Source organism: Gymnoscopelus microlampas (genome assembly GCF_963454915.1).
Source record: "Gymnoscopelus microlampas genome assembly, chromosome: 12".
In the NCBI taxonomy this organism is placed as follows: domain Eukaryota; kingdom Metazoa; phylum Chordata; class Actinopteri; order Myctophiformes; family Myctophidae; genus Gymnoscopelus; species Gymnoscopelus microlampas.
In genome coordinates, this window is record NC_139949.1 from 42,049,168 (window position 1) to 42,076,503 (window position 27,336).

Here is a 27,336-nt window from a genome sequence, read left to right on the forward strand (position 1 = left end):
CACTGGTCAGTAGGAATACATTGAGAACTCTAGCAGGAGCACGCCAATGTCACTTCGACTATGCATGCACCACCTCATGGTACCATAGCACCACAAAGGCATTAAAAACAAGGCTCCAGACATCCCAAAACAAACTGGTCAGGCTACTGCTTGGCCTCACACCTACAACTCATCTAACCCCTGCTCATTTTGCTAGGGTGGGATGGCTTGGGGTAGAGGACAGAGTACAGCAACTTGCAATGGGCCTGGTCTACAAGATACACTACACCACAAAGTCACCCATGTACCTGTCAAACTACTTCAAAAACGTCAATGGCGTCCACAATCACAACACCAGAGGGAGCTCCGCAAATCACGTTCAACCCAGATTTGGCTCAAACAAGGGGTTAAATTCGTTTTTCAATAATGATAGCTGAACTCAATAACTATAAACAATTACCAATTTCAATGTAGTAGCCTAAGTGTAGCAGGGGTACACAGGCAGTTAAATAGCTGGAGAAAGAAATAACAATAATACAAGCAGAAACTCAGAGAAGGTACCTGTTATTTATTCATTGCAGGTTGTAATATTTTTTTGACAGGAAGTTAAGAACAGAAAACGGAAAGAAACTAAATCCCCCTATTGGCTCAAGCTGCCTAATAATTCGATGTACTTCAGTCTGCCACACCCATGTCTCCTAAAGCAGCCCACTGAGCCATAGTCGGCTATTAGACCTCCGTCTAAAACAGGGTTATAATTGGTCTAACAGTGAAAGTTTTTTAGCGGTCTAGGCTTAGCCTAGACGTCGATTAGCTGTTTTTTAAGCGTCTGTATATAGACGTCTATATTATAGACGGCATTTCAATGTCTATAATATAGACGGTCTATAAATAGATGCTTAAAAAAAACAGCTAATCAACATCTAGACCGCTAAAAAACTTTCACTGTTAGACCAATTATAACCCCGTTTTAGCCTAGCCATTAGACGTATTTTAGACGTCTAATAGCCAGAAAAATGCTCAGTGGGAGGGGGCACTGACGCAACCCAAGTGACAGGGTTGCGTCCCTGTCAGGGTTGCGTCCCTGACCCTGAACTCAATAACTGGCCGCTATCTCAAGACTCTGCACCTGAGAGCATCTGGCTCATATCAATCTGCGTTAATTGATTTTTGCTGTATCCAACATGGCACTGGCAGCCATGTAAACAAACACACAATATCATTTACAGTTAAACAGTACCCTCAAGAATGATTTTGAAGACTTTTGCGGCGAGTAATAGACAATACAGTAACACAATAATGATTAACATACTGATCAACACTTCCTATCAATATTTTCCCAGTTGGACTACTTTCATCACCATATCCAATGCAAACCTTTTAAAATCAATCAAATCATTTGTTGTTACTTTTGGGTTAATATATACTGTATATACATGTATTTATTAAGCAGCCATGTATAGACCAATTATTTGTTAACTAACATTGAGACTGGATGCACAGGTGATTGTTCACGCAATCAATTCCCACCCTGTTGTTTCGGGGTGCGCTGGTTTCAGCACAGCCCAACCCCCTCTTGTGTGTTGGCTAGTGAGGCGCGTCCTAGCGAGACCTGATAGAATGGGTTTCATTGCGCGCATACTGGTTGCACGCATACTGGTTCTTATCTTGTGACGTTGTCTGTTAAGGGGTCTATAGAAAACTGCATCCACTTGTGGTGTTAGCGGGTCAAATTTGACCGGTGATTTAAATCAGCCCAAAATACTGAAAAAATAATTATTTTCATTTTTTTTTTTCTCCCACCTCATAGCTGGTGAAAATGTAACTAATTCGTCGGAATTAACATTAGCGTTCTCTCACCGTCAGTTGATGCTTCATATCCATAAGAGTAAAACCGCCGGGGTCATTTGTTTATTTTTGGAACACAGTTCTTATTTGACGCGATATTAAATACGTCTATGGGATTTCAGAACGGGGGGGGGGGGGGGAAACGCGACCCAGGTAGGATGTGTAAATTACGTCAGACTTCGGTGCTTTATGGACAATGATATTATCTAGCTATAATATAATAATTAAGAATAATAATTAGAACACACTTCCAAAAAAAAATATATAAAATAATAAAAATACTTGTTTTCGTTTTTTAACTTGATCAATAATGCCCCTGTTGGTCATTTTTGACCCGTATACCATAGAAGGTAAAAAGTCATTTATTTTTCATAAACTCAAACTTTATTTTACTCCTGATAGCAAATGCTAATTGAGGACAAGTCTCTCTCACTCTCAAACATGTAAACATTGAATATTGACAATTTGGGGGGAATAGAGCCACACTTCTCTGCCGGGTCATTTCGGACCCTAACACCACAATTGTGTCTTTTTTTTTTATAGAGACCATCAAAATTAATTAAAATGATGATAAATAATTTTGTTGCGTTAAAATGGCTATTTCTGAGGATATCATGAAGCCTTGATCCAATAAAGAAATGTAAAGGGTACTTTTTACCTAACCTAATTTAAACTTGAAAACAGGTAAAAAAAATGACCCTAGCACAATGGAAGTGTTAATGATAATGCTAAGACATGCTAATCAATGGGGAGCCGGTCGTTATTGAGAAATAAAGCCCTTCTGTCGGGGTTTATTTCTCAAAGTTATCACAAATACACAACACAAAACTATCAAAGGTTACAGAACGGCAAAAAACACAATAACGTCTATATGAGATTAATACATTTGTGTTTTACTACCTTTTAAAAGAAAATCTACTTTTTGCTGTGTCTGATGTTGATAGGAAGACTTTTTCAAGCAGAAGGAGCTCTATACAGAACAGTTCTCTTCACACAAATTTGTCATGTACATCACATCACCATATGGTGTGTATTATACTCATAATATAAATCAGTTTATACTGTACTAGTTTTTACGCAAGTCTTGTTATGCATTATTCCATATAACATTTTGCATGAATAACAGAAGACAATAATTAAATGTATCCTCCACATTTAGTTATGATAATCATTTAAGTATCTCACACACATTAGCCAAGAAAGAATAATGAATAATGAATGAACGTCTGAGTTTTTCAAACTTTCATGGTAACATCTTCTCACAGATTGCTTGATATTTTCCCTGGCTGCACTGCTCCACCTCATATTCTCCGAAGCGGTTCAGCGTTGCACATAAAGGGTCTTTGGTGGTCTGTTGACTGTAGAGTAACAAACATAATGCATTTTAACCACTCATTTATCCACTCAGTCAATCAGATGCAGTGATTTTGATTGAGTTACAATAGAAAAAGAAACTCACGGGAGTATTCCTGGTTTCACCCATTGATAAATGGAACACTGCTTATGTCCCGCATCATACAGTAAATGTAGACTTATCAAACCAACCCAAACTCGTCCTCCACGGGGTTCGGCAGCTGCTATCCTCTTTTTTAATGAGTCCTGATCATTTGCAGAAGATTGAACCATAATTAGTTTTCTCTAATACAGTCAGGTTTTCACTATAATCACATACATACATTACATTTACACATATGTGTGCTGAGCACACGTGTGCTCGCAGGTGTCCATCATCCAAACCATATATAATGGACACCTGGGTGCACGCACGCACGCACACACGCACACACTCACACATACATTACATTTACACATATGTGTGCTGAGCACACGTGTGCTCGCAGGTGTCCATCATCCAAACCATATATAATGGACACCTGGGTGCACGCACGCACGCACGCACGCACGCACGCACGCACGCACACGCACGCACGCACACACACACACACACACACACACACACACACACACACACACACACACACACACACACACACACACACACACACACACTAACCATTAGCGTCTGAGTTTCAATGAAGACCAGATCTCCACCTTCAGCTTGACAGTGCTTTCTACCGCCCACCCAAGTGTACTCATCCGTAGGTATTTTATAACACATGTGCGTGTTATAACCCAACGCCTCCCATCCATCGGATTCGGAACACGTCTCTAAACAGCAACATAAGATGGATTTTAAATGCACTGATTGATACATGTTTTTAACAGGTAATAATAACAACAAAAACTTGGTTCAGGAAATTAAAAAAACAAAAAAAACAAACGCTCCTTTTTCAATTTCCCTGGAAAGCCAATTTCCCTGTAACATATATGTATATACACACACACACACTTGACCGGCAGAGGTTCCGATAGGAGACACAAAGAGTCTCCTTTGTATCTCCTACCGGAACCACTGCCTACCGGTCGGCTGGTCATCAAATTATTGTCTTAGGAATGTGACAAAAACAACAAAATATCCATGAATTCAAGTCTCCATGGGGTGACTAATCGATAGAAAAAAAGTATTTTTGGGGGTAAACTATTCCTTTAAATGAAATAACATTAAATTATGTCAATAGTTTCACAATCACAAGGTTATATATCAATGGTTATCCTATACCACATATTTGATACTGTATGTCTCAGGTACAACGCACAAGTTGTTGAAGATTTGTTACAAAAACATCCTGCCTTAGGGCGCGGTCACACCTAAGTTTGATTCTACCTATGAGGGCGGATTCTTTCAATGGGAACGGAGCTGTTTGCCATTTGCGGATTTCTGCAAGAAGAAAACGCTCTTGTTACACTGAATGACACATCACTACAGCCCATAATATTGTTTAAATGTATGTATGTTAAAAGTATGGTCCTATGAGCTATTAACAACACTATTATTTTTCTTTTACCTAGATGTAGAACTTAAAAATAGCTAAAGGGAAATATTATTGCTGCTAGTAATACCGTAATAGTTCATGGAATTACATATATATATATATATATTAATTATCTGTATTACTGTTCAAGCAGACTGTAACATCTGGAAGTAAATTGTTGATTCTGGACTTTTAGTATGTACAACTGGCTGCTGTTAATCTGACTATAACAACCAAATATTTTAAGTAAATGGTTGGTTCTCAACATATTTTGTTTCCAGAGTGCATTTTTTCCTTGTGTGACCCTCAACACAGGATATAAGAATCCCAGGCCTAAAATAACACAGTGTCAAATTAGCTAGATTAGAGAAGAAAAAACTCAAAATTTCGCACAAGTGCACGATTCCGGCGCGCACAATGCCCCTGGCCCTCGGCTTGATAGCCTAGACATAATTTGGGCCTTGGGGAAAACTAATTGGGGAACCCTAATTGTCGGTTTTGAAAAGGAGCTACACTGTAGCTCCTTTGTCAAAACCGACAATTACCGGACTGGTGCAACCTGCTAGGGCACTATTTAGTCAATCTAAGGCGCAACTGTGCCGTTAGTTACAGATATCACTTTGCTCCTGGGGATGTGGTTGATTTAAAATAAGCTGTGGAATTGCACCATCAGAACGCAACACTATCGTACCAACCAGCATGTGGATAAGACGACCCTTTAGGTGGGTGCATATATGAAAAAAAAGCACTTACCCTAAAAAAATTTGAACAAAAGGTTTCTCAACTTCTTTGTTTTTCATAGTATTAGGTGTCCTGAATAACATACTAAAAGTTTTACTTTTACCAAAGTTTGACCATTGGAAAGGTGTTATTTTAAAGATGGCCAAAAAATCATTAAAATAGTCCCACTCCTTCATTATTTATCTTAGACAAGTACTTTTTGTGTCTAACCCTGTGTTTTGGGGGCCTAGGAATCCATTGGACTGTGAAATCCAATATTTTGTTTGTGACTATTAAAACCCTCTGAAATGGTCTCCCGTTTCAAGTTAACTTAATAATAAGAATAAACTTTATTTATAAAGCGCTTTTCAAAACATGGTTACATTGAAATTGGCATTCCAAACATGGTCCTTGAGTAAATGTAAATAGTTACTTTTCAGCACCATTGAGGAGCCAATGACTCAATCGGAGAGTGATGTAAAAAAAGAAAGAATCTGTAGTGTAAAAGTTGCACGTTCATATAATGTCAATGTATATTGTTTCTTGTGTCTGGGTAGCGGTGCCGGGAGAGGGATAGTCTGGTTACCAAACGTGCAATCACGCTTCAGCATTTCCTAATTCCCCCATGAGATGGGAAAGCTACACTCTCATTGGCTGCTGTTTTCAAATCACACCTCCTCATTTCCATTTAATGGAAATGCTCGATTCTAATTAGCTGGGGAAAAGATGGAGGTGGAGATAAAGAATTTGGAGACACCTGATTTGTTTTTCTGCAACCAACCAGCAAGCGTTCCTTCCAGCTTCTCTCATCTTTTTTTTTTTTCCAAGCACAGGTGTGTTGATTAGGCTACAGCTGAACTTATGGTGAACTCTGCTTGCAAGTTGCTATGACATCAAAGGGGCTCCAATTGAGCTGAAACCTTGCCCTTTTCCAGTAAAGCAGAGTTTAATAGCAATTATTTCATTCATGTCTTTGTATGTTTGAAAAAAAGATGTGTATGTTTTGCAATAAATCTGCACTTTATTTCTACAGCTGTACTTTTGACTTGCATTAAATTATTGGTTAATAACCTTAGTACTTTCATGTTAAATATGAATTGGTCTTTGGACACATCTTGACATGTTAATTTTGACAACAGCACAATGACTATTTTTTTCCTTCTTTAACAGATGACACTGTAAACAATGACGCATATGTCAGCTGATGTTGAGCAGCCTACTAGAAGTGGAAAGAGTCCAAGGTGGACTATTTCTGGTGCTCAATCCCGGAAAAGAAAAGCCAAGTCAGATTGGGGTGACAGTGGGCCACAAGCTTACCTGAAGGATCTGGCTTTGGAATGTTGGCTTTGGAATCTTGATCACCAGCAGGAGTTGAAACAAGAGAAACAAAACATAACTGTTACTGTAGCTCAATATCATTGTAACTAACATATTTGATAGACGATTCCTATCGTTTTAAAGCCGTATTTAGTTGCTACATCTGTGAACATCCCGTGCAAACTGCTAGCTTAGCCGCTTAGCCTGGTGGAGCTGCCTGTTGCAGCTGTGTAGTGCTAAGACACTTCCTGTTTTACGAGGGAACGGGAGAGCTTGTTTTCGTTACAGCCCACGAATCACCTCAGTCACTCTCCGAAAAAAATTGAAAAACCCTTACCTCATTAGATTATAGTGGCCCTCATTTATCAATGATTTATGATTTTTCAAAATTCGAGCCCAGGAATCTTTTTACGACAGGACTCACGTGTGATTTATCAAAGGGTCGTATCATGACATCATAGCGTGAGCATTGACGGTATGTTGATAAATCTGGCGGCTGCAACCGATTGTCATTTAAATGACACTCCCATAAATATGCTCGAAACGCCCCGATTTTATGACATGAAGAACCGGAATACGACCAAAAAAAGTTTGGAAAGCCACTAAGAAAGAGCAACTTCTCCAACGTGGAAAGTTTCCTCCGCCTCACCGCCTGCCATCTCCGCATCCTCGCACGCACGCACGCACGCACGCACGCGCGCACGCACGCACACGCACACGCACACGCACACACACACACACACACACACACACACACACACACACCCACCCACCCACCTACTTGTAAGCCCAACACCCACCCACCCACCTACTTGTAAGCCCAACTGTGTGTTCATTTTGGCACGCTGTGGAAACTGCAGTCCTACAGTCTTTGCTAGTGGGATTACGATGTATTCCGGAACGGTATAATCTTTGTCAAATAGTACATGAATGACACCAATCACATCATCATGTGATTGGAATTTGTGTATATTAGTTTTGTATATTAGTTTAACCCATTACCGCACAGTGCGCAGTGCTCGCTCGAGTGACACTAATGTTTCACAAAATAAAGCAGTCATAGCTACTGTATATAAGTTTGGAGACCTCACTTTCACTTGTATAGCCTAGGTCTGAGCCAGATCTGTAATCTGAATGACTGTTAAAGCACTTGTTTAAATGGGTGAATGATTAAGCATCTAACTTATACAGTACCATTGATTATTTATTAGTGTGTTAGATATACTGTACATTTTGGAGTGGATATGTGGGTCCAGATGCCTGCCAAATTGTTAGACAATGCTGCACCGCATGTCTATGATGGAACAAACTGGTGTAGCCTAAGCCTGCAAGACCTGAGACCAAACGTGAGATTTGAGCGGGCCGTACGCTCAAGTCAAAGTGATGATAGATTAATAAATCCCGAAAGTGACTTTGATGTCGGCGTACGCCCGTTTTTCGGTCTGCGGGAGTTTGATAAATGAGGGCCAGTGTGTTTTATCGGGGAAACCAGCCAATCAGAATCAAGAATTGGGACTATCCGTTTTAGAACAATGCTTTGTTCCCTGCGCAACCACTGTGCCCGCCTGCCCCCTGCTGGATTCCTACAGCTCCAGGGATTCCCCAAAATAACTGGCCTATGACCCACACACTCAATCCACCACCATCCTGTCCTCACATCCAATCACCAACCATGACGAGACAAACTCTGGGCAGTTTTGAGAGGACAAGCAGGAAATGTGAATAAACATACTGTAGTTAACTGTCACAGACCATTTTTCTTATATAATGTTTCTATAACCAATGTCTCAGAGACTTTTTGGCATGCTAGTGGGGCCAATAAGCTACAGTATATAGATTACTACACTACATCCCTGACTGGTTGGTTTATGGATACCCCTAACCTTTCTGTATTACACATCAACAGACTCAACAATGAGAAATAGGTTAAAAAGTCACGTAAAAATGTTGTGGTGACCATTGTAAGTGCTCCAGCTAGAAAATGCAAGGTAAGTTAGCAGGTGATGTAGCAGTTTTGTTACATGGAATACTCACAGTGCACTGCCAGACCTATGATCACACCCAGCAGTAAAATACACAGAATCCCCAGACACAGAGAAACCATTCTGAAAGGCCTTGATGTTTTAGGGTGCTGTCCTGCAACAGAAAGTAGCTATTAGGTGTGTACTGACAGAGAGAAACAAGGCTAAAGGCTCTTGCACAATTCATATTTTTCATATCCGCTCTTTTGTCAGGAATGAGTTCGGAGGAGGACCCAAAAGGAGACGACAGGAGGCAGAACAGATTAAATTAAAGTATTTGATTAAAATAACCAAAGCTCTTCCAGGACGGGCAACCATAGGCAAGTGATAAAGAACTTTCAGATGGATTACATACAGAGTATAGACTCACTCAACATGGAATTACGAGCTGACAAACACACTGGAACAGAGGGGTATAAATAGACAAGGAACTTGGAGCACAGGTCTCTGCCAGGTCAGGTAGGTTTTGTGGGCCAGCAATGTTCGGAATTAATAATAAAAAAATCACACCCAGTGTGAAGTGGGCGGTGTGTGGTCATCACAACATGACTCACTTTAAAAAAAGGATAAATTACTTTTTTTAAAGTCCATACTGCTATTCATAGGGCTGCACATATGTCATGTGTTTCGCTAGCCAATCACAGTCCTGAATTTGCAAAGTCAGCCAATCACATTACAGTTAGTGGTGATGACACTAGCTGTAATGTGATTGGCTGATATGAAAAAAGTATCCATTTGCATTAACAATGGAAGGGTTAGGGGGTACACACATTTTTTGGTCGGTGTCCAAAACTCACTTATAGGGGGCGGCTACACCGCCCCAAAAACGTGTCTGCAAAAGTTGGCCTCCTGGTGGTGCTATGTGAAAAGGTTGGCATTTCTTCCTCGGCCTTTACGGCAATCTGGCGCTGCGTTCATGATTTGAGGCGTTTATTCAAAACGAGCCACTCCTGCAAACTTTAGATGCCAATCAGAATGGAATATGAAAGATCGGACAGATCCGTCTTGATCACATGACTGTAGAAATAATGTGTACCGATTTGTGTGATGTTTGGACAAAATCTATAGGAGTAATATCAAAACATTTGTTTTGCAAAAATCTGCCTCCTGGTGGACAGTAACAGGACAATGTGAAAAGGGTGACATTTCTTCCTCGGCCTAGTGGGAATGTGCATGTAAAGTTTCACGGCAATCGGACGCTGCGTTCATGATTTGAGGCATTTAGTTCAAAACGAGCCACTCCTGCAAACTTTAAATGCCAATCTTAGCCAATCAGGATGGAATATGAAAAATCGTAATGATCCATGTTGATCAATCACATAAATATGATAATGTGTACAGACAAAGTCTGTAGGAGTAATATAACAAAATGTGCTTACAAATATCGGCCTCCTGGTGGCGCAATAAAAGGCTGATGTGAAAAATACAGAGGTTTTGGCCATGGCCTCTATGCAGTGTGCGTGCAAAGTTTCACGCCGATCGGTCCGGTTCTAGGTAAAAATGTATTTATAGCGCCACCATGAGGCCGATTTGGAAAATGTAAGGTAGTATCAAAAATCTGACAAATTCGTCTTGATCACATGACAACAAATCTGTGAGAATTGTAGCCAAAAAATATTTTAGCAAAAATTGGCCTGCTGGTGGCGCTATAACAGGCCAATGTGAAAAAGCGAGTGTGCGTGCACAGTTTCACGCAGATCGGCCCAACAGTGTCGGAGATTAGCTGACGAACGGACGGACGGACGAACACACACGCACGCACGCACGTGCACACACACACACACACACACACACACACACACACACACACACACACACACACACACACACACACACACACACACACACACACAGCACACAGCACACACAGCACACACAGCACACACAGCACACACACACACACACACACACACACAAACACACGGACACACGGATGGACAGAGGGCCTTCGGCCTGGTAGAGACAACTAACTAGAGAGAACTAGAGTCACAAATATTCAGGAAAAGTCAATGAATATGGATCCTGTAACATGTTGTTAACTAAAGTATAAGCAAATGATATCTAAATGTTTAACAAGTTTTGAGACTTATGCACATTTTTCACATTTCCCGGCTGGACTATTTTGCTTACCATCTGTGAGTAAAGGTGTGTTCTCTCCAGCCACTGTAACAAAACACAGATGTTAGTCAAACAGTCTAGGTAGACAGGTAACCAAGGAGCGTGAAAGTAATTATACACAAAAATGTTGGTACAGTATATACCTCGGTTTTGAAACTGTTTGCATGACATATAATGTTGTGTTGCTTGTTATGTACTTTTGTAATGAACAGTTTATATATATATATATATATATATATATATATATATATATATATATATATATATATATATATATATATTTTTTTTTAATGATGCCAATTGTTATCTGGCATTGAAATCTACTATGCTAATCAGATTAGCTAATATTTTGGTGACGTAACATTGGGACTGGTGCTAGGAAGCATGGCTCCCCAGCCCCAAACACCAGTCGGCCTCATGATGGCACTATAACAGCCCACTTTACGTTTAGGCCTAAAACTATTGAGCATTATGTCAGAGAATCAAAATGTCCCTATCCCTGGATTCCTTGGAGCATGATGCATCTCCACATATACGTCACATGTCTAACTAGATTTTACTTCATTTAGATTTTTTGACTTCAAGACACACTTTTTGCTTCTCCTCCTACAGATTTTGTCCAAAGCATGGTGCATCCTGAATCACTCTATTAGATTCATGCATGAGCAGGTTTAGAAATAGATGTGCAGTTTCAGCCATTTATATTTTTGATAGCGATGTATTTGTGATGAAGTCACTGACTTCCAAAATGACTCACTAATCGGTACAAATTATCTCTGGAGTCATGTGATCAAGATATCATGTAGTCAGATTTAGCATATTCCATTCCAGTTGGCTATGACTTTCTTCCAAATTTCGCAGACGCTGGGTAGGCAACCTGGTCTGGCAAGGATTGCCTCTGAATTGTATGTATCGTTGTTGATGGCTATATATATGGTTATAATATGTACATCACTTTGGTCAATGACAGTTGTTTTCAAATGTACTTTTAAGTAATTAGATTAGATTAGATTTGCATTTGTTTTGATTTGATTGGAGCCGTATGGAACACAGACGCCGCGAGGAGCTGGCATAATGGAAAACCTACCAGCAATTGTATTACAGTGCATTCGGAGGATCAACATGAGTCGATATTTATGCATTATTTACACATAGATTCCAGTACTGACGCTTAGGTGAATGATACACAACTATTTGAGGCTTCAGAATCTAAGATTAAGTCATTTCCCCAAAAAATATTTCGACTATGTTTTCAGGTGGGAAAGAACCACCTTAGCGGTGCTGGGTCACACATATTTAGGAAAAGTCAATGAAGATGGATCCTGTAACATGTTGGTAACTTAACTATAAGCAAATTATATCTAAATGTGTTTAACATGTTTTGAGAATTATTCAAAATGTTCACATCTACCTGCTGGACTATTTCACTTACTTTCTAGAGAGACACGTGTGTTCCTGTCTTCAGGTGTGTCCTCTCCACCCACTGTAACAAAACACAGATGTCAGTCAAACAGTCTAGGTGGACAGGTAACCAATGAGCATGAAAGTAACTATACACAAAAATGTTGGGACAGTATATACCTCGGTTTTGAAGCCATGGTTTGCATGACATAAAATGTTGTGTTGTTTGTTATGTACTTTTGAAATCAACAGTTTATATTTTCCTATAACATCCAACTGTTTTTTTTAGCCCTTATATCTTGTAATGCACTATAGACATATAAACAATATGTGCCCCAAAAAAGGAAATAAGTATATATATTTTTTGTTATCTGGCATTGAAATCTTCTATACTAATCAGGCTAATTAGATTAGCTAATATTTTGGTGACGTAACATTGGGAATGGCTTTGGCCAATGAAATTAATTTATTGGCTGGATTTCTTTCCTTGTCTTTAATAAATGTATAAATGCTCACATAATCATTTTATTGATATCACATGCCAAAGTCTTAGTAAGCTATACTGGTAGACTATGATGACATAACATAGACAGATTTGTAGAATAGTCACATGGGGCGTGTTTTAGAGCAAGGATTCCCAGTCACAACCGTCTGAGATGGTTGGGAGAGTTAGACAAAAAACGTTTATATTGAAGCAGAGGAGGGTAGCAGACTATTGGGAAGGGAAGCAGGGCTCCCCAGCCCCAAACATATGACACCAGTCAGCCTCATGATGGCGCTATAACAGCCCACTTTACGTTTTGGCCTAAAACTATTGAGCCGTAGTTCAGTTTCCCTGGAGTTCTTGGAGTATGATACATCTTCCCATATAGGCTGTGTCTAGTCTCGCGTAGCCAGACCCCACAGAAAATGAAAAACAGCGACCTCTGTTTTCTGATATTGTCTGTGGGGTCTGGCGGGAGGAAAATGGAAGACCAGTGCGCAGGGAAACTCCGGTTTCATGTCTGCCCTCAGCGCATCACTTCCGGTTGGTGCGACTACGTTTTCATTCCCACTAACAATATTTCTACACGGAACACTAACACCACTTCTCCCAGAGAACGTGGATGGTTTTGGTTATAAGCCCACTTGTTTCTATGATGAAAGAGTAAGTTAAAATGTGAATATCTTTCCGTGGTTTTGTCCGCTCCGAGGACGCTATTGTTAAATTAGTTTCGGCTAGTTTCGAGGGGGGAAGGGTGGATGGACACATGAATCCCGCCCACTACATTTGATTGGGTAAAGCGCGGCCCGCTTCCTGATCTGAAGGCACGCCCACTTGTAGCCAATGCGCACACGTTATGACGAACCCCTCCGACAGATTCCACCGCAGGGCAGAATCTGTTTTTGAGAGATTAGGCTGTGTCTAACTAATTTTTTTTTTTTTTTGCTTCTCCCCCTACAGATTTTGTCCAAAGTATGGTGCATCCTGAATCACTCTATTAGATTCATGAGCATGTTTAGAAATACATTCACCCATTTATATTTTTTGATATCATTGTATTTGTGATGAAGACAGTCATTGACTTTCAAAAGGACTCTTGAGGTTGGTCAGTTGGAGTTCAACACACCAAAATCACATAGCAATGTACAGTTGATTAAAGTGCTACTATTTGTAGTCTTACTTACCGGTGTGTTGCCGTTGTCTCTCTCTTTTCTCCAGGGTGACGTTGTCTTCCAAATTTTGCAGACCCTGGGTAGGCGAACTGGCCTGGCAGAGATCTGCGGTCAGAGGAGTGCACCAAAATCACATACAGTAGTAATGTACAGTTGATTAAAGTGCTACTATTTGTAGTGTTACTCACCGATGTGTTGGCGTCTCTCTCTTTCCTCCATGGTAACTGTGAGCTTCTCGAACTTGTCATGCAGGTCTTGGTTCAGTTTCTGTTGCTCGGTTTTCTCTCTTTCCTCAAAGGTAACTTTGAGCTTATCTACCTCGTTCTTCATGTCCTGCAGACCTTGGGTCAGATGCTGTTTCTCTCTTTCACGCTCCTCCATCTCTTTGACGGTGTCCTCTTGTTCTTTCTCCTTCATGGTATCTTTGAGATTCTGAACCTCGGCGCTCTTGTACTGTAGATCCTGGGTCAGTTGCTGTTGCTTTTTGTTGCTTTCCGCCATCTTTTCCATTGTGTTCTGCAGTTCTCTCTTTGTTTCATCCAGGGTAGTTTTAAGCGTATCTACCTCTTGCTCTCTTTTACTCTCCTCCATCTTTTGCTTTCCCTTGCTTTCCTCCATCTTTTCAATTGCTTTCTGCTGTTCTCTCTCTCTCTCTTTGAGCTCAACTACCTCTTTCTTCTTGTCCTGCAGACTCTGGGTCAGCTGTTGCTCTCTTTTACTCCCCTCCATCACTTTGAAGGTGTTCTGTTTTTCTTTCTCCTTCATGGTGGCTTTGAGATTCTCAACCTCGTTGCTCTTGTCCTGTAGATCCTGGGTCAGTTGCTTTCTCTTGCTTTCTTCCATCTTGTTTTCATTCTGCAGTTCTCTATCCTTTCCCTCCAGGGTTAACCTCACTACTTGGTTGCTTTGGTCATGGGTTGGTTTCTGTTGCTGAATTTTGCTCTTCTCCACCTCTTTGATGGTCTTCACCTTTCCTTCCCTATGTTGAGATGTGAGCTCCTGCACTTGAATGGTCAAGTCCTGCTGGACCTGGGTCAGTATTTTTCTCTCCTCCGTATCTTTGCTGGTGTTTGGTGTTTTTCTCCCTTGCTCTCTAACTTGTGGTGTCATATCCAGTTGTCTCTCTTTCATAGAACGTGCAGACAGAATACAAGTAAGTTTATATTAACCGCAGATATTTTAACATCCTCATATCTCTTTCACTTTTATTCACTGTAACAAACATAAGCTCCCTAACCCCTGACCATTCAGGCCAGTTTCAGCCATTTGTGGATGCTTTTTTTGGGAGGCATGCGTTAATCCGACAGACCTTTTCTCCGACTATGTGGCATCCGCGTGCGGTTAGGGTTAGGGTGCGGGTTTGGTTCGGGTTTACTGTTTAATGTCGGAGCACTGCGCTGTCGGAGGAATGCGCTGTCGGACTAACGTATTGCACCCCTTTTTTTTACCCCCTTTTCTCCCAATTTAGTTGTTATGCCGATTGATTCCTCCCCACACAAATGTGTGTGTGTTGTCACTGTTGTTGTATCCTACTGACTCCAGTGAGGAGCCCCCACCGGGAGGACGTAGAGTCTTCGTCCTACTCATCCCGCCCAACACTTCTAGCTGACAGGTGCCACCCCAGCCCAGTGTTATTCTTGTATATAATGCCAGGTGATAGAACACACCCATGCTCTGTATGTCATTCTTGAGCCACCATAGTATCGAATTCAGCATTCGAACGAACTCTCGCCGGAAGTCTCGCAAGGCACGAGATTTCCGGTCCATGTGTTTACATTCTCTAGTTTGCCTTGCACTACGCAACTCCATTTATTCTTACCAGCTTTTGCAATGGTTTTATTAGCGAAAAGAGTACATTTGATTCTTGATTATCAATCTTCATTTGGATATAACACGATGTCACAGTGTGTAAATATTTTGTAAAGTAGTTTACCAGTACTGATTAAAGGTAGGGTAAGTGATATTTTTTGGTTAAAACAAAAAGTCTTTTGTTAAAAGGTTAAAATACTATATTCTGATAGTAATCATTGCTATAGAGTCTTTTTTCAGTAACGGACGTCTCCCTGTCTCTCCAGCTCTTAAATAAACAGAAAATACATTTTTTGGTAGGTGTCAAAATCTCAGCCAATCAGGAGAAAGTACCCATTTTTAAGCTTAATTTGTATAGTGTTCCAGTTCCAATTTTGCCTGCTCATTTCTTAGTGTCATCACTTCCAATTTCACTTGTTTAATCTATATCCTGATTGAGTTCTCTATCCTGGTTGGATAAAATTGGAAATGAAACTGAAACTGAAACGAAAATGCATTTTCTGTTTAATAAAGAGGTGGAGAGACAAGGAGACTCCTAATACTGAACAAACACTCTATAGCAATGAGTACTATTAGAATATAGAGCTATTTAACACTTATTTTAACCAAAGCAAATCACTTACCCTACCTTTAATTATAATAGTAATAATATTAATAACAATATGTGGAGGTGGGGGGGGGGGGGAAACGAAATCACATACACCCCCTCCTGAATAAATAACGCACCATCCCTTATTAATTTCTATTGATTGCTGGATATTAAGACTCATAATTTTGGCTGTATTTTGTCAAATGTATTCATCTATATTTTGTTGTTGATCAAATGTCGGGTTTTACTGTGATTTGATGTGCACACATGCGCTGCCAGCCACTGACAACCAATGAGACAAATAGCTGCTATGCTATGCAGTTCACTTGTTCTACTGGGTAGTTCTAGTGGTAGGTAATTACTACTATATTACTACGGATCTCTCTCTCTCTCTCTCTCTCTCTCTCTCTCTCTCTCTCTCTCTCTCTCTCTCTCTCTCTCTCTCTCTCTCTCTCTCTCTCTCTCTCTCTCTCTCTCTCTCTCTCTCTCTCTCTCTCTCTCTCTCTCTCTCTCTCTCTCTCTCTCTCTCTCTCTCTCTCTCTCTCTCTCTCTCTCTCGCGTTGTTTGGCTTCCGCTGCATTTTAATGTAATTAATGTAGACGGCATCCCGGGAGCAGTATGGGTTAGCGCCCCAGGCTGTGTCTTCCGTGAGGAAGAAGCCCAACAAACCCACGGTGAGCCCTTTAGGAGGGCCATTCCAGCTAACCGCAAGTGGAGCTAATACCATTAGACGGCCCAATCTAGTGGTATCGACCCAAGGAACCATCACGCCAGAAGGAAATGTTTGGATCGGGGCGGTGCACCTGATCTGGCGCAGCGCTCAGGTCCTGGACCTGGTGAGACGAAGGAGGAGCCCGGCCAGGAGACAACGCACAGAGCCTAGTCCCTCCATGTGCCAGAGCCTCCCCGAGTCCCGGCAGAGTACTTCCGGAGAAGCGGACTGCCCTGTCTTGCGGACAACTGGTGTCTACCGTATTGACAGGAAGAAAGTGCAGAGGGGAAACGGTGAAATCAGCGTGGGCAGTGCAGGCGGGGGGCATCAAGGCCACTGTGGCCGTAGGGATTGTTTTTTCAAGGGGCACACGGCCGAAGAGAGGGGCAACGAGGGCCAGAGTGGTCGCCGTGAAATTCCTGCCCTATTTAGTAACCAAAACTCCTAACTACTCCTACTGTACATACTTACACCTAGAAACTCCATTCAAACTTAAAAAATGTCAGCTTACTACTTTTTACAATTACAATGATAGCATTTGACAGTTATTGTTACTTTGCAATTCAGCTTACTGTGGACACGTATGCTTGTACTTTTCACTTTTAAATATAAAACTTAAAGCACCCAACACATGTCCAATGGGTTTTGCTAGGAGGAAGAGAGAAGGAGACAGAATGAATGACCCTTGTGATCGTTAACTCACTGTGCTCTTTTTACATCACCACGTTCGCACAGGTTTGCTCTTTGCTTTAATCTAAAGATTAAAGTAAAGCGCTGTTTGATGTATACATTTTGAGTTAAGACCATTAATATAAACCCATGTCCCCCCAGCGCTATGTAGCTTATTTTATATTTTAGGTTTAAAGTTAACTTCTTACAGTGGCAGAAGGGCACCCCCGACATCCACTGTCGGAATATGAAGCTGACTAACCACATATTGTCGCTATGGTGACAAAATGTATAAGCCTAATTAAAATACCACAATCCATCTGTGTTGTCTAGAAAGATGAAGTGAAAGAAATTGCAAACTTTTGTCATGATAATAGAATGTGTGATGAGTTTGAAATCTGCATTATAAGCAACACAATACAGAGATACATTACAATATCCACAATCCTTCAGCCCTCTGCTCAGCTGTTCCGAATGCTCATTTGTTAATTGCATGGGCTGCTTTGTCTCAAGTTCAATATATTCTGTTTCTATGGCTTATTGTGCGAATTGTATTGCCTTTGGCATATTTCCTATTCTATTCCATTCCTTGGCCCCTGTATCGCTCCTTGCAGCTATATTTTGATATTATTTCTGCTAATAAAACGATGTGACATCGTTGCAAAAGCTGATAATAATGAATAGCACTCGGTAGACTAGAGAATGTAAACACAGGGACCGGTAATCTTGCACTTCGCAAGACTTCCGTCAAGAGTTTGTGCAAATGCTGAATTTGATACTAAGTTGGCTCAAGAGAGACATACAGAGCATGGGTGAGTTCTATCATGCAATATTACAAATTTAAAATATTTTTTTTGTTTGAAGCCGGAAGTAGAGAGTCGTCCACTTACTGCCGTGAAAAAAAATCTGTGATTTATGGATGTCATAATAGGCAGGTAAAGAGCATACGTTATTTACCCCAAAATTCTCCTTTAACTGTGCAACATTTTCTGCTCAATGAACTCACTGTCACTTCACACTTCACTTTATAGTTACAAAATTAATAGAGAGAGGAAACAAAAGAAACAGCCAGATAAGAAGACAGCAATATGAAGTAAGCCCATTATGCAAGTATAAACAAACACAAATTCTTCATATTTTCGGTTGATAATTAATAGTCCTGCATATTCAATGAATATGAAAGTGGTTCTCCGTGCAAAAAAGGTTGGGGACCCCTAATCTAAATAAATAAGGTTATTAAGAATTAAATTCTCACCAGGCTGTGTGCTTTTACCGACATCAACACACTTCTTCTCCATCTTCTTCAGCTCTTCATCTTTCTGCTTCAGTTGTTGGTCTTTTTCTACCAATCTTTTATTCGTTTCCTCCAGTTGTCTCTGCATCTTTGCTTCTTCATTTTTAAAGTAGCTGATTATCTCAGGGACGGCAATACTGGCCTTTTCTATAGTGTATATTTCTTCCACCTGCTCCATTTCCTGATTGTAACTCTCCTTCCTTTCGCTCTTCTCATTCTCTTGTTTTTCTCTTAACATATTCAGATCTGTCTCAATCTCCCTCCGCTCTTGTTCCAGCTCTTTTTTCTTTTCTTCGTCGGTCTTCTCACTCATTTGTTTTTCCAGTTCATCTATTTTGTCATCGATCTTCCTGATGTCTTCCTCGTGCTTTTGGATGGATCCCTCTATCTTCTCCACTGAGTTCTTGAGCTCTGTCTCATACCTGTCCGTTATCTCTTGCTCCTTTTTGTCTTTCTTCTGCTCCATGTCTTCCAGAATCTTTCCCTCTATCTCTCTGAAACAAGTCTGGTTGGTGCTGGAATACTCATGCAGCAGTTCACTAAGGCAACGGTCCAGCTCACGAAGGATATCAATAATCTCTGAACTTGCCTTGTGTCCCTTTTTCCGCACCATGTCGATAATGTGTCGTGCTTTCTCTGTCCGGAGTCTTTCCCCTCTGGCTGCCTCCATTTCTTCATCATTGATGACATTCTTATCCAGGAGTCCGTCCAGTAGTGCACGCAGGGTGGGCTCTGAGACTCTTTTAATGAACTCTACCCTCACAGACGTCAGCCAATTGTCTGCTTCCTGGATGTCATTTGCAGAAGAACCTTGGAAATGAGGTGAGGGATTAATTAATAGTGGTATGGTTATAATACCATATCTAACATTATAACTATGAATTAAGTCAGTAGTGGTATAATAAGTCAGTGCAGGTTCCAGTGGGGCTGGGACCTTGCTTGTTTTTCTGGGCACTTGGGACGGGGCTGCGCCCCTAGTGGCGAGTACGGTCCTGGGTGTCGCTTCCAGGCATTAAATGCCCTGGGCTGGTATTATATATATATATATATATATTATGGTATTATATAGAGCGGAGGGCGGGGAACGAATCAGGATCCAGCCAGGGGGTTTCCTGTCTTGAAGTATATCAAGATAATGCTTCTGTGTTCACGCTAGAGGGCGCTCTCCCATAGCGAGACCTCTAGCTTCGTATTTCATAGAACCTGGTTATGCTAGTAGCCTATAGTTTTCTTCTAGAGATTTACAGGCACGATTCGCACAACGGTAGATGTCAAAGTTGCAGGACCCATGCTCAGGACACACACCTGCCTGCAAATGGAACCAGGGCTGACATCCAATAACGCGTAATCTGCAATCTGCTGCTTGGAGTATACACAAACTCAACAAAGTTGCAAAACCCATGTTCAGACCAATGCTCAGGTGCCAGTCACACACCTGTGACTGGCACCTCTCAGCAAGTGTGTGCTGGTAGGTCGCTCAAAACAAGAGCGATTACCAACAGAAGCACATTGGGGGATTTTGGCAGATTTTTGGGAGGCGCTACCCACACTTTTAGCTGTGTTACCATTGCACGATCCTTACAAATTATACTACTAAAATGACATGATTTCAATGTTGTTGAAGACGTTATTCCTATATCTACTAGTTTTCATCATAGTGAGCTACAATAAATACAAGCTGAGAGTTGTCACCTTGTGCTTCAGCAACATGAAAATGTATACATACATTTTGAAGCAAAATAAATAAATACAAGTAAAGAAGAACATTAGAGACTTCAAGACAGAACAACAGGACAGAACATCAGGAACATCAGGACAGAATATCAGGAAAATCAGGACAGAACATTAGAAAATCAGGACAGAAAAACATCGTAAGCACACACGTCAAATAGAGTGGTACCGCCTGAATACTAGCACACACATGAAATAAAGTAGTACAGTAGTACCAGCACTCATCAAACAGAGTAGGCACCACATACTCACATGGGTGTGATTTTTGCCATGGTAATGCTGAATCGATCTGATGATAGCCTTACAACTGAACAGAATAAAAATAAAGACAGTGATTGCATGAAACCTACTTAGGTCCAGATGGTCTTCTTCAATCTCAGCTACAGGTTCAGGCTCCTGTTTATTAGAAACTGTGCTGGCTGACTCTGGAGAACTCATCTTCCCCTGCAGGCTGGACTCTGAAGACTGGTCTGGAATTAAAGATATATTTCACTTTAAAAAAAAGTTAAATATCCCAACAAACCCATTATAACTTCAAACTCCATTTTTAACATGTTAGATTTATCGAAAACACCCGTCCTTGGTTCTGGTGACTCACCCTGCCCTCCTAATACGCGAGGGGGGCGTGTTTTTTCGATAACTTTTTTTATTTATTTTATTTTATTTTTTCTTTGTATTACATTTTTTTCATTTTCCCAAAAAATATTAAGGACGGGTGTTTTTGATGAATCTAACATGTTAAAAATGGAGTTTGAAGTTATAATGGGTTTGTATAGGAAGGGGGCTTGTCTGATTACATGAATATCAAATATCTAAATACTGAATCAAGCAACTTAAAAACGGTCTGGGGGGGTTCACAAAAGCCTGTGTAGACGATAAAATGACCCAACGTTTTTTTTAAAGTGAAATATCCCTTAATAGAACAAATACTTTAATAATAAAGATTTCTTAATATAAATGTAAAGGACTACGAGATACCACAGTTGCTGCCGTGCAAATTCACCACCTAAGACCTATTTTGAACAACCCTGCCTTGATTTGGTTTAAAAAAACATTTGACCACAACGCTACATGAAAAAAACGATAATAACATCAGCCTCTACATTAGATGCCAAGATTAAGATGAATGTTGAGTGATATTTTTTAATGATGACTATAGATATTATGCTCTTGTCATTAATGTGATTTGTTAGCCATGATAATGCTGAATCGATAAGGTGATAACCCTACAACTTAACAGAACAAAATAAAGCAAGAGTGATCACATTAAACTTACTGAGGTCCAGATGGCCTTCCTCAGTCTCAGCCTCAGGTTCAGGCTCCTGTTTATTAGAAGCGGTGCTGGCTGACACTGGAGAACTCATCTTGTCCTCTAAACTGGACTCCACAGACTGGCCTGGAATGAAGTAATTGAATAAGGACTTGTGCATGTGCATTGTAGATGAGCTGAACGTAAAACACAGGGAACAGAGCGTATAAAGAACTGTTTTTCAAAACCTGATCAGCTATCCAAAATACAGTACGAGCCATCCTCCGATCTGGAAAAAAAACATTGGACTCTATGTACAGACGAGTGCACACACTGCGCAGTGAAGCGCAGGTGTAGTTTGTTGGCTAAAATAAGTAAAGAGACTTTTATGTTTCATTTCGCATATGAACCATTTCATGAAAGTTCAAACAGTGAATATTTCCAACTCAAACGCTTATAAAAAGCAGAATGAAACTGGATTTCAGTTAATTACTGTATATCTGTCTCTTCAAACACCGGGAGGAGGGGAGGCTCCACTTGTCGCCGATCAACACGTCCACTTGCTGAATGTAAATTCCACTGACTGTCACCGCATCCATTCAGACATTGAGCGGTTTTGTGCTCAATCAGACATTAACCCAACTTAACTTAAGGGCATGTTGCGTTCATACATAGAGTGACTTTACTGACCAAATGTACAGCAGATACAACAGAATACTGTTCTACGCCTTAACTTTAGCGTGCGTTTTCTCTTCAGTTGTGGACATGTGGTGGAATTAGTAGGCTATCAGGGGTAGACGTTCTAAATGCGCGGGCGCCCAGTGCTGGTTTCCACCCGACAGTGCAGGGCAGCAGGCACAGTGCACATAAGAGACGAAGGCACGGGAGCCCCAACCATGGGTCCTGCGACAAATTAAATGGCCTTCTTCCTATGACTTCTGGAGAACAGTAGACCTGGAAATAATGTGATCACAACAAAGCCAGCCCTGTCCGATCTAATGTTAAAGGATTTAGAAAAATACATTTTGCTCAGCTTTCTTTTGCTTTTTGGTGAAAACAAGCCACATTCAACTGCCCACAACTATGGAATGGATAATCATGGCGTCACAACTTTTTTTCTCCGATTCTACGAGACTCCGTTACGTCTTTTAAAGTGATCTGTGGGTGGATCTTTGTGAAGAAAAAGGATTTTTCAAAGATTAGTGAAAATGCTCTGAATCGCAAAAAAAATGTTGTGCCCAGTTCTCCTCAGTGCCTGGAGCTATTGTGTGTGTGTGGCGGGGGAACACCCCTGGCCACATGAGAACACATGTAGCGCGTGTGTGTGTGTGTGTGTGTGTGTGTGTGTGTGTGTGTGTGTGTGTGTGTGTGTGTGTGTGTGTGTGTGTGTGTGTGGGCGACGGGGGACGGCTCCGGCGGGCGTGCCGCAACGGGACACGCGCGCGGGGGGGGGGGGGGGGGGTAGGACGCGCGACAGGACATGCAATAACCCCATGTTTGCAACTACTTTTGCCTGCGCACTTCACCGGGTATTCACCGGGTATGGTCTAGTACACAATAATTACAATTACAAAAAAAGATCTAGGCTATTGTTCTATTTGAGCATTTTGGTAAAAGTAACTAAAAAGTAATAAGTATATTGCTCTTGCTCAGACAGTAATATGTATATTAAAATTAAATATTACGGTAGATAAGTATGTAATGTATTAAAAATAAAAGTAACTTGCCCAACACCCTTTCTTGAGAATTGGGACAAATCATGTCCTACCAAAACATTTAAAAGTATTATTTATTAACACAATAATTTAGAAAAACGTTTGGTGAAAATATATTCTTAAAGGAGAATATATATATATATATATATATATATATATATATATATATATATATATATATATATATATATATATATATATATATATATATATATATATATATGAATTACACTTCCTGGTGGAGCTATAATAGGCCAATGTGAAAAGGGTGCCATTTCTTTTTAGGCCTTGCATGCATGGCAATCGGACACTGCATTCATGATTTGAGGCATTTTGTTCAAAAAATGTGTTTTGCTAAATTAGACCTGCTGGTGGCGCTATAACAGGCCAATGTTAAAAGGGTAGCATTTGTTCCTCAACACAGTGTGAATGGGCGTGCAAAGTTTGACCGCAATCGGACGCTGCGTTCATGCTTTGCGGCATTTTGTTCAAAACAAGCCACTACTGCAAACTTTAGATGTGAATCTTAGCCAATCGGGATGGAATATGAAAAATTAAACAGATCCGGCTTGATCACATGACTATATAGATCATGTGTACCGATTTACGTGAAATTTGGATAAAATCGGAAGGAGTAATATAAAGAAATATGTTTTACATAAGTCGGCCTCCTGGTGGCGCTATAAAAGGCAGAAGTGAAAAATGCAGGGCAAAGGTTTTTCCTTGACCTCTAGGGAGTGCGCATACAGAGTTTTACACAGATCGGTGCAGTTATAGATAAAAATACAAATGGGCCTGTTATAGCGCCACCATGAGGCTGATTTGAAAATGTTCAAGTGGCATTTATTCCTCGGCCTAAATGGAATGTGCGTGCAAAGTGTAGGAGTACTGTCAAAAAATATGTTTTGCACAAAGCGGCCTCCTGGTGTCGCTGTAACAGGCCTACAGTATGTGAAAAATGTGGGGCAGAGGTTCTACTCTGGCATCCAGGGAGTGTGTGTGCACAGTTTGGCTGCGATCAAGCCAACGGTGCGGGAGATTAGCTGTACACAAAATGACAGAATGACACACGGACGGACGGACGGACGGACACACGGACGGACGGATGGACAGGGGGTAAAACATACTCTCTCGCCATGCCTTTTGGCCTGGCGGAGACAATTATGTGTATTGATAACATAGGTGTAAGAATGTACTTTTGCCATCAACCTTTTATTTAAATGTGTTTTTTGGTAAAAGTTTTTGCCCTTTAAAGGTCCAAGATCTTTGTAAACTCCATCAGATTTCTTCAAAAACATAATTTAATCAGGCATACAGGTTTTATCTATAGTCTAAGGTCCCCTGTCTCACTTCCGGGTTTAAAAAAAGGCGGGAAAGCTGTGAAAGCTCTGGTAAGCTTATTTTTTTTATTTTTTATAAATGCACTAGATAATATTAATATCTGGTGTGTCCCAACCATAACATGTCAACTCCGTCAGTCCTGCAAAATCCAAAAGAAAAAAAAAAGAAGTGCAATTATATTAGCATTAATAAAACCTAAGCAACTTTGAAAAATAAATTGTCAACTCACTACGACTGTGCTGTGGAATGAAAAAAACATAGCATTTTGTCAACTCCGTCAGATATGCCATTTCGTGCAGATAACACCAACAAAAAAAAAAAAAGTGGGAGGTTGGCCCATTACATGGTTTAATAGGTTTTGTCATATATATATATATATATATATATATATATATATATATATATATATATATATATATATATATATATATATGTAACCGGTGTAGTCTTTATCTCTACGTTGTGTAATGGACTAGACGGACCCAGAACTGTCTTTGGAGAGTTATTCTGACAAGAAACTGACAAGAAACAACATACAACACGTCTCCAGTTAGTTTCGGTTTGTAGTGCAAGAACTCCTCTCTCGTTCCAACACGGAAATACACAAGCAAAATATGAAATTGATCACATAATACGACATACCTACTGACAAGAAACAACATACAACACGTCTCCAGTTAGTTTCGGTTTGTAGTGCAAGAACTCCTCTCTAAACAAAGCCAAACAAACACTGTATAAATCGTTTTGCAAGTACAATTCCTATTTTGTTATGAAAACAACAAAAGACACCCACCTCGTTCCAACACGGAAATACACAAGGAAAAGGTGGAGGTGGGGCAGGGCATTTATACAGGGGACAGAAGGAGGAGACTAAGGGAGCTGTGACCACTAATGCACTATGTGTTCTTATACACATGAACCATGGAGAATTATATATATATATATATATATACACACACACACACACACACTATATATATATATATACTATATATATATACAAGCCAAGGGCGTATCGTCATAGAGGCCAGTGGGGCCATGGCCCGGTCTGGAAAACTCTGCTCCCCCACTGCCCCCAGGGGGGAAAAAAAAACAAAAAATCTGCATAACAACATTAGCACCCCCTCACCCATTCTGTTGTAGCCAACCACCGGAATTCGCCTTTGTTTTCAAATCGGGCTTATTTGCATTCGGCCGGATAGTTAATGGGTGGCCATTAAAAACCGGTTTCCCCGTCAAACCGGTTCTCTTGCCAGGTAAACAGTATAAAGCAGGGCCAGAAATAGCTCCACATTTCATTATTGTAACAGTTAAAGAACAGCAGCTTCATTCATTTTGGGCACCGGCTTCGAATGCTATCAATGCATTGAATGGGAGATTATCACGTTTTATCAGACCATTGAATGGGCGAAGTAGGCGAGCTACCGTCTACCCCGCGATTTGTCAGACCATTCATTGGGCGTAATCAGGAGCTACTGACCTACCGACGGAGGCGGAGCAGTCCCCACAACAATATTTACGATTCTGTCCATATCGGTACATAACTCGAACGGCGCTGAGTAGGCACAGGCGAGGGTCGCACCGCTCCGGACGGCAACTCAGTCGCCTTAGCTCCTTCGGTGGCCCGTCGCGGGGCTCCACCTCGCCTGAGACTGCGCGCCTCCGTCATGGTCCGAAACCGAAACAACCAAAACCAAAACCGAAACTAAAGTATTTAAGTCATCTCCGTCGGTAGGTCAGTAGCTCCTGATTACGCCCACTGAATGGTCTGATAAATCGCGGGGTAGACGGTAGGTCGCCTACTTCGCCCATTCAATGGTCTGATAGAACGTGATAATCTCCCATTCTATGCATTGATAGCATCCGAATCAGGTGTTTTGGGCCCACCTAGCAAGAAAAGAAAACGAGGAGGGCGAAACATTTGACACACTAATTAAGGTTTTGGATGCGTGCCCAGCTAGCACCTTCTCCAGTGTCCGCCGTTTCTTAAACCATATAACACTGCCAATGACCACATGCACCGTTGAACGCCTATTTTCCAGTGTAGGCAGAATCAAAAATTCACGCAGAAGTTCAATGACAACCTCTCGCCTAAACAGTCTATGTCCTTTGAGAGAGATTTAACTAACCGTTTGGACCCAGATGAGGTTATTGACATGTTCAAGTGCAAGGCCCGTCGTATTAAGCTGTAACATACTAGGCTGCTATATGTTTGCACTGCAGTGCACTGTATTTGATTTGTTAAGTGCTGTTGTAAATACACTTTTGAGAATAAAAAAACATACATTGATTAT

General features: G+C 40.8%; 1 protein-coding gene across 4 annotated transcripts in view; it reads right to left on the reverse strand.

Annotated features, from left to right (window-relative positions):
- Positions 1 to 562: 562 nt before the first annotated feature.
- LOC311056574 (uncharacterized protein) overlaps positions 563 to 27,336 on the reverse strand; it is an 86,626-nt gene continuing 59,852 nt past the window's right edge. For 3 of the 4 annotated variants that reach the window (XM_084073289.1, XM_084073288.1, XM_084073287.1), the window contains 12 exons: positions 22,014 to 22,133; positions 21,088 to 21,207; positions 18,968 to 19,816; positions 14,122 to 15,057; positions 13,946 to 14,038; positions 12,309 to 12,359; positions 10,889 to 10,921; positions 8,772 to 8,873; positions 6,738 to 6,773; positions 3,842 to 3,996; positions 3,287 to 3,426; positions 563 to 3,185 (listed from right to left, as the gene is read on the reverse strand). In XM_084073289.1, coding sequence (XP_083929415.1) covers positions 3,071 to 3,185; positions 3,287 to 3,426; positions 3,842 to 3,996; positions 6,738 to 6,773; positions 8,772 to 8,873; positions 10,889 to 10,921; positions 12,309 to 12,359; positions 13,946 to 14,038; positions 14,122 to 15,057; positions 18,968 to 19,816; positions 21,088 to 21,207; positions 22,014 to 22,101 — 2,718 coding nt within the window. In that variant the 5' untranslated portion in view covers positions 22,102 to 22,133 and the 3' untranslated portion in view covers positions 563 to 3,070. Of the gene's footprint in view, positions 3,186 to 3,286; positions 3,427 to 3,841; positions 3,997 to 6,737; positions 6,774 to 8,771; positions 8,874 to 10,888; positions 10,922 to 12,308; positions 12,360 to 13,945; positions 14,039 to 14,121; positions 15,058 to 18,967; positions 19,817 to 21,087; positions 21,208 to 22,013; positions 22,134 to 25,684; positions 25,752 to 26,522; positions 26,798 to 27,336 lie in introns of those variants that run through there. The other variant, XM_084073290.1, reaches the window with a different exon arrangement.